A 13044-nucleotide genomic window follows, 5' to 3' on the forward strand; every position below is an offset into this window, starting at 1 on the left:
TCCCCAACACCCTTTTTTTTTTTTTTTTTTTTTTGGAGACAGAGTCTCACTCTGTTACCTAGGCTGGAGTACAGTGGCACAATCTCAGCTTACTGCAACCTGTGCCTCCTGGGTTCAAGTGATTCTCCTGCCTCAGCCTCCCGAGTAGCTGGGATTACATTTTATGAGGAACTTATTTCAGGCATGCACGACTGGTTCAATACTGGAAAATCCGTTTAATTCACTGTATCAATAGGCTAAAGAAGAAAAAAATGAGTGTATCAATTCATTTAGAAAAGGCATTTGATATGAAAATCAGCACTTACTCATCGTTCTCAGTAGATCATAAACAAAGGAACTTCCTCAGTTTTATAAAGAGGATCTACAGAAACAAAATCTGGCATCATACTTAATGTTGAAAATGTGTGTTCCCTCTAGGATTAGGAACAACGAAAGGATGTTCATTCCTGCCATCGTTAGGCAACAAACTTAGTACTGCAGTTTTCCAGCCACTGCAATTCTAGGCAAGAAAAAGAAAAGGCATGTAGATGAGAAATTTAATGAAACTGTCTCTATTTGCAGATACTTGACTGTCTACCCAGAAAACTTCAAGGAATGTGTAATAAAACTTCTAGAATCAATGAGTAAGGTTGAAGGACACAACATCAATAGACAGCAGTCATTTATGTTTTCTGCGTACTGACAGCAAACAAGTAGAAACCAAAATAACAAGTGAAGTACATTTACATTTGCACCAAAGAAAATTACTTAGGTATAAATGTATCAAAACATTTGTAGGATCTATATGATGAAAATTATAAAAGGCTGATGAAAGAAATTAAAGAAAACCTGAATAAGGTGATTTATCATGTTCATGGATTGGAAGACTCAATATCGATGTTACCTCTCCCTAAGTTGTTCTATTGGTTTAAGGCAATTTCTACCAAAATCCAATCAAAATTTTTTGTAGGCACAGTCTTACTCTAAAGATTATATGGAAAAGGAAAGATTATGCAAATAGCTAAAACAGTTTTGAAAAAGAAGAATAAAACGGAAGGAATCTCTTTCTGATGCAGATGCTTACTACACAGGTCCTGTAATCAAGAGTGTGCTGTATTGGCAGAGAGAAGAGACATAGATTGATAGAATGGCGTAGAAAACCTCGAAATAAATCTACACAAATACACCTAGTTATTTACACAGAAGCAAAAGCAATTCAGCAGATGAGGAGAGCCTTTTCAACAAATGATGCTGGAGCAATTAGACATCCATCAGCTGAAAATGTACCTTGATCTAAACCTCACACCTTACATTAAAACTAAAAAACTCAAAATTATATATTTAAAGTTATAAAAACTCAAGGGACCATAGGTTTAAAGGTAAAACATAACACTATAAAACTTAAAGAAAATAAGAGAAATTCTTTAGGACCTAAGATTGGGCAAAGAGTACTTAGACTTGACATCAAAAGCACAGTTTATAAGAGGAAAAATGGATAAATCTGATTTCATCAAAATTTTTGTTCTGTGAAAGACAAATTATAGACTAACAGGAAATATTTGCAAGTCATAAATCCAACAAAGACTTTTACCTGGAATACATAAAAAAGTCTCAAAACTTAACGTTTAAAAATTATCCAATTAGAAAATCAGCAAAAGAGATATTTCACTAAAGAGGATATACAGATACACAACACCTGAAAACAGTGTCAAATATCAGTAGCTGTTAGAGAGATATAAATTAAAACCACAATGAGATAACACTGCGCATCTATAAGGATGCCTAACATGAAAAATAGGATAACACCAAGTGCTGAAAAGGATGAAGTTGAAACTAGATCACTCATACAATGCTGATGAGATTATAAAATGGTGCAGCCACTCTGGCAAGTAACCATATGACCAAGCACTTACACACTTGAACATTTATCCCGTGGAAATGACCCATTTTCACATAGAATGTATACAAGAATGTTTACATAAATCTTCATAGCAGCTTTATTCATAGTAGTTTCGAACTGGAAACTATCCAAATATCCTTCAATGTGTTAATGGTTAAGCAAACCGTGGGTACATCCATACCATAAAATACTATTTAACAGGTTTTGTTTGTTTTTAAGGAAAGCTATTGGCCAGTATTGATAGCATGCAGCAACTTGACCCTCAAAGAAATTACGTTGAGTGAAAAAGGCTCATATCAAAATGATAAATGCCACATGATTTCATTTATGTATCATTCATAAAATAACAAAGGTGAAGAACAGATTACTTAATGCCAGGTATTTGGAATGAGAGGATCATAGAAGGGTACTAGGAAGGAATCTTGTGATAGTGAAGTTGTCTTGATGATGGTGGTGATTATGCAAAGCTGCACATGACAAAATTACATAGAGCCATATACACGAAAATTAGCGCATGTGTAACTGGTGAAATCTAAAGAAGTTCTATGAATTGTACCAGTGCTATCTGTTGATTTCGATATTGTACTATAGTTGTTTAAGATGTTAACCTTGGGGGGGATGGAGATAGGTAGCACAGGGCTTCCCTGCATACTACTTTGCAACCTCCTATGAATCTATAATTATTTCAAAAGAAAAAGTTAATTGGATTCTGGGATTGGGTTGGTCATATATTCAAGGAGTGCATTGATAACCTCTTTGTCAGGGGTGAATGGGATATAGTAATTGGTGATGTGCAGTGTCCTCACAGTTATTCAGATTATTGCCAATAGCATCATGGAGTGAAGTGCAGGTAGAGGAAAAGGCATTGGGAGATGAAGTGTCTGAGGCACTTAAGTCACTATGACAACAAAAATGATTATTAAAACTGAGGTCACCTGTTTCTTATAGCCCTCTTGAGCATATTTTGAGAATAAGAGAAATAAGAAGTTAAGAGCATACAGTTAAGACAGGCACGGAGGGCCAGGCGCGGTGGCTCAAGCCTGTAATCCCAGCACTTTGGGAGGCCGAGACGGGCGGATCATGAGGTCAGGAGATCGAGACCATCCTGGCTAACACAGTGAAACCCTGTCTTTACTAAAAAAATACAAAAAAATAGCCGGGCGAGGTGGTGGGCGCCTGTAGTCCCAGCTACTTGGGAGGCTGAGGCAGGAAAATGGCGTAAACCCGGGAGGTGGAGCTTGCAGTGAGGTGAGATCCAGCCACTGCACTCCAGCCCGGGCGACAGCGCGAGACTCCGTCTCAAAAAAAAAAAAAAAAAAAAGGGCACAGAGAACCAGAAGGCCTCCATGGTAGCTTTGAAGGAGTCCCTCATCTCTTGGAATCACAGAGCAGGTAAGGGTGAGGAGCCTCTGATATGACACATTCTTCTACCACCTACCTGGTAACAGGCTGACTATGTTCAGTCTCTTTTGTCATGGAGGATACAATGCTTTGACCTCACAGGAGATACTATGGATATGGATTTGCCTTCCCTGAACTCAGGGCTTCTGATGGTACACTGTAGATTTATGAATGGACTTCTCCATCACCATGGAATACCATCCAACTTCATTTTAACAAGGAGATGCATTTTTTTTGGTAAATGGGCATGTGGGCAATGGGCCCATGCATGCAGACTTGAGAAGTTTTACCATACAGTCCATCACCCAGAAGCAGCTGGCTTGTTAGATGGAATGAGCTGCTAAAGACTGGTTATGGCACAAGTTGGAGACAGCATTGTTGCAGGAAGTCAGGTACCCTGAACGGAGGGACCGACTGGAGCTGCAGCAGAGGAACATAAATTGTAAAGATTTCATGGACATTTATCAGTTCCTAAAATTAATGCTTTTATAATTTCTTATGCTTGTCTTTACTGCAGTCTCTGAACATAAATTGTGAAGTTTTCATGGACATTTATCAGTTCCCAAATAATAGTCATAATTTCCTATGCCTGTCTTTAATCTCTTAATCCTGTTATCTTTGTAAGCTGAGAATGTACGTCACCTCAGGACCACTATTGTACAAATTGATTGTAGAACATGTATGCTTGAACAATATGAAATCTGATTGTAAAACATGCGTGTTTGAACAATATGAAATCAGTGCACCTTGAAAACAAACAGAATAACAGCAATTTTAAGGAACAAGGGAAGATAACCTTAAGGTCTGCTGACTGCCTGTGGGGCTGGGCAGAATAGAGCCATATTTTTCTTCTTGCAGAGAGCCTATAAATGGATGTGCGAGTAGGAGAGATATCACTAAATTCTCCTAGCAAGGAATATTAAATATCAAGACCCTAGGAAAAGAATTGCATTCCTGGGGGAGGTCTATAAATGGTCGCTCTGGGAGTGCCTCTCTTAGGTGGTTGAGATAAGGACTGAAATACGCCCTGGTCTCCTGCAGTACCCTCAGGCTTATTAGGGTGGGGAAATACCACCCTGGTGAATTTGAGAGACCGGTTCTCTGCTCTCGAACCCTGTTTTCTGTTGTGTAAGATACTTATCAAGACAATACGTGTATAGCCGAACATAGACCCTCATCAGTAATTCTAATTTTGCCCTTACCTTGTGATCTTTGCTTTGCCTTTTGCCTTACGATCTTTATTGGCCTCAGAAGCATGTGGACTTTGTTCTTCTTTTTTGCCTTTTGAAGCATGTGATCTTTGTGACCTACTCCCTGTTCATACACCCACCCCCCCTTTTGAAATCCTTAATAAAAACTTGCTGGTTTTGTGGCTCAGGGGGCATCATGGTCCTACTGATATGTGAGGTCACCCCTGGAGACCCAGCTGTTTAATTCCTCTCTTTGTACTCTTTATGTCTCATCTGGCCAACATTTAGGGAAAATAGAACCTATGTTGAAATATTGGGAGTGGGTTCCCCCAATACAGCATCCTAAGAAATGTAGCTGTTGTCCTATGGAAACTTCATGTGCCTTAAAATAGAGGCCAACACATGTTGCTGTCTCTCCCATGGCTAGAACTTACAGGTTTAGGAACCAAGAAGTTGAGGTGAGAGTGCCTCCTCTCCCTATTAGACTTACTGACCCACTTGTAGGATTTTAGTTCCCGTCTCTGTGATCTTGGCCTCAGTGTTTTTGGAAGCCCAAGTGCCCAAGAGAGGAATTCATATACCAAGAAATAAGAACATGACTCTAATGAATTGGGAGCCAAGACTGCCCTCTCACCTTTTGGAGTTCCTCATGCCAGTAAATGAATAGGAAAAGGATCACTGTGCCTAATGGGAATGATTGATCTGTTTGCCAGGGAGAAATTGAATTGCTGCTACACAGTGGGGACAAGAACTGTTCAGAACCCAGGAGATTCATGGGAGCGCCCCTTAGGTCTCTCCTGCCCGATAGCCCTGGTCAGTGGAAAACTGACAATCCGGTAAAGATAATCCCACCAAGGACTCCAGTCTGCCTAGCCTTCATGCTGGCAGAGGGTGAGAGAAACATGAGTGGAAAGATTTAACTCAGATTACCAACATAGGCCTTGCCACCAGCTACAGAAGTGGAGACTGTAGCAGCTTTGTGTGGTGATTGTTGTTTTTAATCTCATTCCCCTCCATTATATGGTGGATGGCACAAACTCAGGATGCTCTGACAAGTACCCATCCTAAAACCACTGAGGAGGGTTGAATATGGGTAAAGATTGACCTCAGAGCCAAGCTGTAGGCTTAAAGGGGATCACCTTGGAGGAGAAGGTATTCTTAAATGTCAGGATCTGATTTCTGGATCAGACAACTGGGTAATGCTTGGGCAAGGGAGCACAGTTACTGTGAAGGACTGGCTGAGTATTAAAGACTGTACCCTGCTTTATCCTGTGGTCTCAGCAGGACGTTTATAAAGCTCAGTTCTGTTTTTCTCAAGCTGAATAATGAAGAACCTCAAGAAGTGTTCCTTAGCTGGCTCTGTAAAAAAGAAAGCTGTTAGGAAGGCCAGGGATTTGCTAGTGTCAACGAATTACGTGGGCTCCCTGAGTTTTGGAGAGCCTGGTTAATAGGGCATGTTATGGAAAGACAGAGCCCCACCAAAGTAGCAGGGTTTGGGCCTAGAAACCCGTACATGGCTCTGGCAGCATTCATCCCAAAGATAATTCTCCCCAAGTTTCCTGCTGCATCTGCTTCTCCAACAAGTTCTTCCTTGTTCGTCAGGATTAGGTTCTAAGAGGTCCCTTCTCTCAGTTCATCTTCTTAGAGATGGAATTGTCCCTAAAGTAAGTCGACATTACCAGATGCATATATTTGAGCTAATGTAACTTCCCCAAATGTCCAGAGAGTGGAAGTCTCTCACCACCTCAGCTTGCCCATGCACCTCCATTGATCATACTCTTCAGATTATCTCTCCTTGTCCTCAACTAGAGACTCTCTTGCATGAGTCTTGGTAAGGATTTCCATGCAGGCATATGTCTTCTTGATCTGCAGAACTCTTTCCCCTGGTAGTAACTCTTCTTTGAACAAGAAGTATCTTTCACCATTTTCAATACCTCTGTTGTTAAAACCTCAAATGATTCCAACATTTTATAGATGTCAGAGATCATAAACATTATTTGTGGCTTCATTTCTAAAGTTTTAATCCTATAAAATACTAGTCACACATTCCAATAATAGTAATATTAGCTAATATTTAACACCATAATGTATGTTAAGCATTTCTTTTATGAGGCAGGCATTTCTATAGTTCTCATTTTACAGATAAAGAAACCAAGCCGGGAAGGTAAGATCACTTGCCCAAGGCCATACGGCTAGTAGGTAAAGAAAGCTAAGATGTGAATCCATGTGGTCTGACTCTAGCGTCATCTTTTTACATTGCTGTCATTGTTCTTGTCTTGTCCTACTGGTCTTACAGTTTTTAGCTGAAGATTACCTTTCCACTGTCTTTCCCCCTGCCTCCCGAGTCCTCCTTTTTTCACTTAAAGCCAATTTTCAGACAGTCTTCTCAATCATTGTGAAATGTACTCCATCCAGATTCAAGAGTGTATTCATCTGGCATTTTAGGTTATGATCCAAAGAGCTGAAGTCTATTCTTTGACACAACCTAAGTCAGTGGTTCCTGGTTTTTGGTCTGCATAAGAATAAGTGAGAACTTTTAAAAGCCAGATTCCTGGGCCATTCCCAGAGATTTTGATTGAGTAGGCCTGGGAGTGGAGGGGGACCCAGGTGTCTCCATTTTTTACAAGAAGATTCTGATGGAGGAGACCTTTAGATTCATAGTACTTTAAGAAACACTAGGCCAGTCGCAGTGGCTCACATCTGTAATCCCAGCACTTGAGAAGCTGAGGCAGGATTGCTTGAGCCCAGGAGTTCGAGACCAGACTGGGCAATGTGGCGAAACCCTGTCTCTATAAAAAACAACAACAACAAAAAACACTAATAAGTCAAATATTCACTTCTCTTGGTGCCCCTTTTCCAAAGTCCTGGCTGTCAGCCAAGAGGGAAACAAAGTGAGACATTTGTTGCCCTCTTAACTCCTAAAGATGTTCTTTAGGCCTTTTCTGGTGATGTCTTCCCATGAATCAACAGGAGTCCTTTGGGGTGTGAGCTGCAGAAAGCTTTCTGGCCCCTCTTTTCCCTGAGACATGCAATAGGGACACTCAAACCTGCTCTTTTTGCCTGCATCAGCTCTGCCCGTGCCTTCATTTTGTACCCTAGCTAGGAACCAGCCATCACCAGCACCTGACTCTTCTCACTGCTGGAGCCAGAACAGGTTTCCTCGCATTTGCTAGGATTGCTGCATCCTGTGGGATGTTGTGGCCTCTTCCAGAAGATGAGATAACCCTACTTTGGGAAGAAGTTGAACTCCTGTTCCTTAGTCTTATTGCCCTCACTTCTCAGGTTTGGATCTCCCTCACTTCTCAGAAGCCTTCTGTGTGTGTATTAATCAGGGTTCTACAGAGGAGCAACCAATAGGAGGTGTATGTGTACAGAGAGAGTAAAATGAAGCAGAAACAGAGTAAATAAATCTCTATTTGTTACGGGATTTGACTCATGCTATTATGGAAGCCAAGAAGTCCTACAATATGCCATTTGCGTGTTGGAGAATCAGAAAAGGTCACACGTTGGGAATGGAGGTGGGGTGGCCACCAGGAGCTCAGCTGTGATGTCCAAAAGCAGGAGATGAATGTCCCAGCTCAAGAAGAAAGAGTGGCTCTTCTAACAATCACTGTGTGTGTAGGCTTTCCCTCATGCTCTCTAGAGACTCCTCACCCTCTGAACTAAATCCAAAAGGAGAACTGTGCACACAGGCTGACCTGTTCACATTAGTCCCAGAGCTGTGCTCTTGCAGCTCAGGAGATAGGCTGCTCTTCACACCCTGCACAAGGGGAATGAGGGCTTTCAGAAACCCCTGCACCTTCATGCTGAGCTCACTCCTTTCCATTGTGTCAGCAGCCATGCCTGAACAGAAGATAGTTTCTATTTATTGTTTACTGTTTATTATGGTAGATTCTTGGGAAATTGAAACTCTCTGAGACTACCATGAGTTTTTCTTCTTAGGGGAAGCAGATGAGATGACCAGGCTGTTACCAGGGTCTATGGTTCTTAGCGAGCTTTGCAAGGATCTGTGGTTTTGGCAGAAGACAGAGAACATAGAAATAATGTAGTGTGTTCACATTACTTCTTTGGTGAAAAATCTCTTCTGTTTTTTTTTTTGTTGTTGTTGTTGTTTGTTTTTTCTATTTTCTGTTGGAAAATAGTATCAAACTTGTCCCTTAGTTTCTCAGTGAAATTGGAGAGCCACCTCCCTCCCCTTTGTTTCTGTCCTGAAACAGTAAAGTAGTAAAAGTGGCCTGAAAACCAGCCCTCTTTAACAGGTTGGTTGTGTTGACAAAGCCTTGGTGTGTTCGTTTCCTGTGGCTGCTCTAACCAATTGTCACAACCATGGTGGCTTAAAAACAAATTTATTATCACAGTTTGGCAGGCCAGAAACTCAAGATCAAAGTGTCACCAGGGCCACAAGAACTTGTTCTTTTATAGCAAGAAACAGAACTGTGCTTCATGCTCAGGAGTTGGAGGTTGCAGTGAGCTGTTTTGCCACTGTGCTCCAGCCTGGGTGACAGAAGGAGACTGTCTCTAAAAAAAAATAAAAAGAATTGTGCTTCAAGTTACCCTAAGTAAAATGTGCAACAACTCACTATAAAGACACTGGACATGTTGGTCTGGATCCCTGGCTGCTAGCTACAGCAGCCAAGCCTGGATATCTGAAACAAGAGAGGATTTCAGAAGAGCTCTGGGGGGCTCACAGAATGGAGGGAGGTTGGAGAACTTGGCTTTGGTTATGGACAGGACTTGGACAGCAGGCGCCATACCTGGTCATTTGCTGTCACATGGCAGCTGCCATGTCTGACTTCCTGAAGCTCAAGAACTTGTCTCAAGTCTTGGGAGAGAGCATCCAACTGTCTGAGCCTGGGCCACACTGCCCAGTGACACAGAGAGGGAGGCCCTAGCTCTGAAGCTTCCAGAAAAAAGGCAGGCACTTCTGCCCACCAAGACCACTCATGAAGGGTGGGAAAAGGATGTTTTAGGAAGAGGGAGATTAAAAGCTGGAAGCCAGAAAGGACAAATATCCATGACAAGAGGTATCTCAGCACTCACAGGCAGGGAAACTCAAGGAATGAGAGCCGGGAACAACAACCAGAAGGCTCTCTTTCTGGGTCTTGGTTTCCCCACCTCGCCCCCTACATGTGATCTCTTTTTCTCTGACTGCGGAACTTTCTCCACTTCTCCATGCACGGGGCCCCCTCTGAACCTCCCATTTTATTCATCTCAGCTCCAGCCACACAGAAGCTAGCTTCTCTCAGTCCCAATTCCACATTTTTGGGAGATAATGTGATTGATTCAGATTGGGTAGTCTCAGAGAAAGTGGTTCATTTAAATAGAGAAGATACCCCAAATGTGTCCTACAAGTTGGGGGCAGACATGCTCACTAGAGGTTTATTTCTGCACAGACAGAAAAAGTTTGAAGACAGCCTTCTGTATGAATAAAGTAGTGAAGTTGCGAGGAAGGTGTTTAACCTGTAAGGAAAACTGGCTCTTTTCAAATCACTGTAGCCACACCATATTTGCAAGCAGCTAGCCACTTCTTAGGTCCAATTTTAGCTCTGCCACAGAGCAGGTTCATGTTACTTTATACATCTGAATAGAGCCAAACTGTACTTCTTCAAAAATAGACCATAATTTGGGCTTTCCCTACATCAACAGGGCCTCCTGCCCTTCTTCCCAAAGCAATTAAATTTTACTCCCTCCTTGGTATCTTTCTCTAAAACTTGAATCTGAAAAGTGCTTGCCACAGAGAAGGTACCAATAAATGTTGGTAAATGAATGAATGAATGAGTCAATCAATCAATTACCACATCCAAGCCAAAGCTGTTTTCTCCAGCAACACATAATGGCCAAGTTCTGTAGTGGGAAACTTGATTGCTTCACCAGCTCTTGCAGAATTTCCTTTCTTCCTCCTAGCTTTGCCTTACTTTGCGCCATCCCCCTTTTCACAACCTTGGTCCAAGTCACCATAAACTCTCCACCCTGACCCTCTGCTGTAGCTTTTAACTCTTCACTTCCACTCTGATCCCTTGCACTGTGTTCTCCAAGGGCAGCCAAAGGGAGCTTTTGAGACGTAAATCAGATCCTGCCACTCCTCTAGACTTAGCAGGCCTCAGGAAGCTTCCCCCACGCCCTGCATGGTGCCCTCCAGCCTGCCTGCCCCATCCCACAACCCCTTAATCTACACTCCTCTCCTCCCATGACCTTGACACAGAGCGCTTCCTTCTTTCTCTCTGGAATACTCTCTTTCTTGCCCCCACCTCAGTCCTGCCCAGTGAACTCCTAGCTGGCCTTCAGATCTTATCTCAAATAGCTCTTATTGTCCTGGGCACTCGATGAGGACTCCCTGCTCTCTGTTCTCACACTCCCACATTTTCTGTCTTTTATGGCGCTTACGTATTTGTAATGGTATGTGACTGACGTGTTTATTCCATAACTCAGTTTCACTCACTGAACTGGAAGCTCTTTGAGGTTAGGGACTCTACTCGTTTGCTAGGGCTGTCATAACAAAGTACAGCAGACTGGGGGTCTTAAATAACAGAAATTTATTTCTCACAGTTCTGGAGGCTGGAAGTCCAAGATCAAGGTGTAGTCAGCAGGCTTGGTTTCTTCTGAGGCCTCTCTTCTTGGCTTGCAGATGGCCGCCTTTTCCCTGTGTCTTCCCATGGCCTTTTCTCTGTGTGCGTGCATCCCTGCTTTGTCTTTGTATCTAAATTTCCTCTTTTTATAAGGGCACTGGTCAGATTGGATGACCCTAATGACCTCACTTTAACTTGTTCACCTCTTTAAAGGCTCTATCTCTAAGTAGAATCACATTCCAAGGTACTGGAGTTGCCTTTCACACAGAAATTTTGAGGGAACCTAATTCAGCCCATAACATGGACTGTGTCACTTGTGCCCACCACTGTGTCCCCCACCCAGGACAGGGCCTGACTTATTTTAGAACTTGATACATTCCCATTAAATGAATGATTGAATTTCAGCTTCCCCCTTCCTCTTCCTCTCCCCACCATACATTGTGCTAAATGCAAAGAAAAGAAGGCATAGATCACTACAGAAGGACCCTGAGTGACCACAGGAAATGTTTGCTACCCTAACCTTGAAATTATAGACCTTTTTGGGGAGTGTTGCTCTTTTCTGGTATCTCCCTATGGGGAAAAATCAGCCACCTGTCAGCGGCCAGCCCATCCTGCCCTGGGTGTGTCTGCTGCCCCCATGGGCTGCTGTGGGAGTTTTGCTGACAGCTGCACACCCATCCAACTGGCCCTCTTTAGAAGGTGAGTCACGGCTGCCGGGAGTGTGGATCTACATATCTGCAGGAAGGCAGTTTAGCAATAGGTACTAGAACCTAAAAAAAGTCATATCCTATGACCTTAGAATCTAATCTGAAGAACTGGGCGGCGAGGGAGGGGGGCTAAGATGAGTTTATATCTATTTTTTTATTAAAAAGAAACTCTCTTTCTCACTATTATAATAGAATCTGGGGAGAGCCTAAATGTGAAAGAAGAGAAAGTTTGTGAATCTAGTACATTCATATGACAGACAATTATATAGTTACTGAAAATATTCTTTATGAATAATTTTTGAATGATGCAAGATGTTACATGAAAACGTGGGACACAGACTGCATTCTACACTCAGATACATAATAAATACTGCAGTTTACATGTGTATATACATTCAGAGGAGAAAGCCTGGGCTGCCAAATACCCAAATGTTCATATACTATTTTTTTCAGAACCAGAGATTTCTTTCTTTATGCTTTTTGTTTTAAAATGGCATGTGCTGCTTTCAAAGCCAGAAAAAGGGGACAAAGTTTTTAAGACAGCTGCCTTGCTTGTCAATGAAATTCTCAGCTCCAGGCTTCTCTTACGGAAAGAGCCTCCCCAGGATCCCCCGTCCTACCCGGGCGGTTGGGTTGGGTTCTGGAGAGACTGCTCCAATCCCCGAGGCGGAAGGAGGCAACCGACTTGGCGCAGCGCTCAGCCAGGGGTGGAAGCTCGGGGGAGGAGCCGAGCCCTTCTCCTGTCCAAGAGCGAGATCTGGGCTACGCCGGGCGCCCGGAGCCCTGGTCCAGCCCCCGGTCATCGCGGCCGCCGCCCAGCCAGGTGCAAAATGCCGTGTCATTGGGAGACTCCGCAGCCGGAGCATTAGATTACAGCTCGTCGGAGCTGGGGAAGGGCGGCGGGGGTGGAAGATGAGCAGAAGCCCCTGTTCTCGGAACGCCGACTGACAAGCGTGGTGAGCCCAGCGTGGGTGGGTACCCAGCCTAGCCCACTGGAGCAGCCGGGGGTGGCCCGTTCCCCTTTAAGAGCAACAGCTCTGAGCCAGGAGCCAGAGATCCGAGCCGACCTCGCCCAGCCAACCCTCTCCAGCTAGGGGACCCACAAGCGGGGCCTCGGCCCTCCCGACCTTTCCGAGCCCTCTTTGCGCCCTGGGCGCACGGGGCCCTACACGCACCAGGCATGCTGAGGGTCTTCATCCTCTATGCTGAGAACGTCCACACACCCGACACCGACATCAGCGATGCTTACTGCTCTGCGGTGTTTGCAGGTAGGAGGGGCCGGCCGCCCCCGCCGGGGGTCG

At 43.6% G+C, this 13044-nt stretch overlaps 1 protein-coding gene across 7 annotated transcripts in view; it reads left to right on the plus strand.

Moving 5' to 3' along the window:
• The first annotated feature begins 12547 nt into the window (after positions 1-12547).
• The window catches only part of DYSF (dysferlin), a 238535-nt gene continuing 238038 nt past the window's right edge, over positions 12548-13044 (plus strand). For all 7 annotated transcript variants that reach the window (XM_011980655.1, XM_011980653.1, XM_011980659.1 and 4 more), the window contains exon 1: positions 12548-13011. In XM_011980655.1, the coding sequence (XP_011836045.1) occupies positions 12924-13011 (88 nt within the window). In that variant the 5' untranslated portion in view covers positions 12548-12923. The remainder of the gene's footprint in view (positions 13012-13044) is intronic.

The sequence above is a fragment of the Mandrillus leucophaeus genome, unplaced genomic scaffold (genome assembly GCF_000951045.1).
Source record: "Mandrillus leucophaeus isolate KB7577 unplaced genomic scaffold, Mleu.le_1.0 Scaffold216, whole genome shotgun sequence".
Classification (NCBI taxonomy): Eukaryota; Metazoa; Chordata; class Mammalia; order Primates; family Cercopithecidae; genus Mandrillus; species Mandrillus leucophaeus.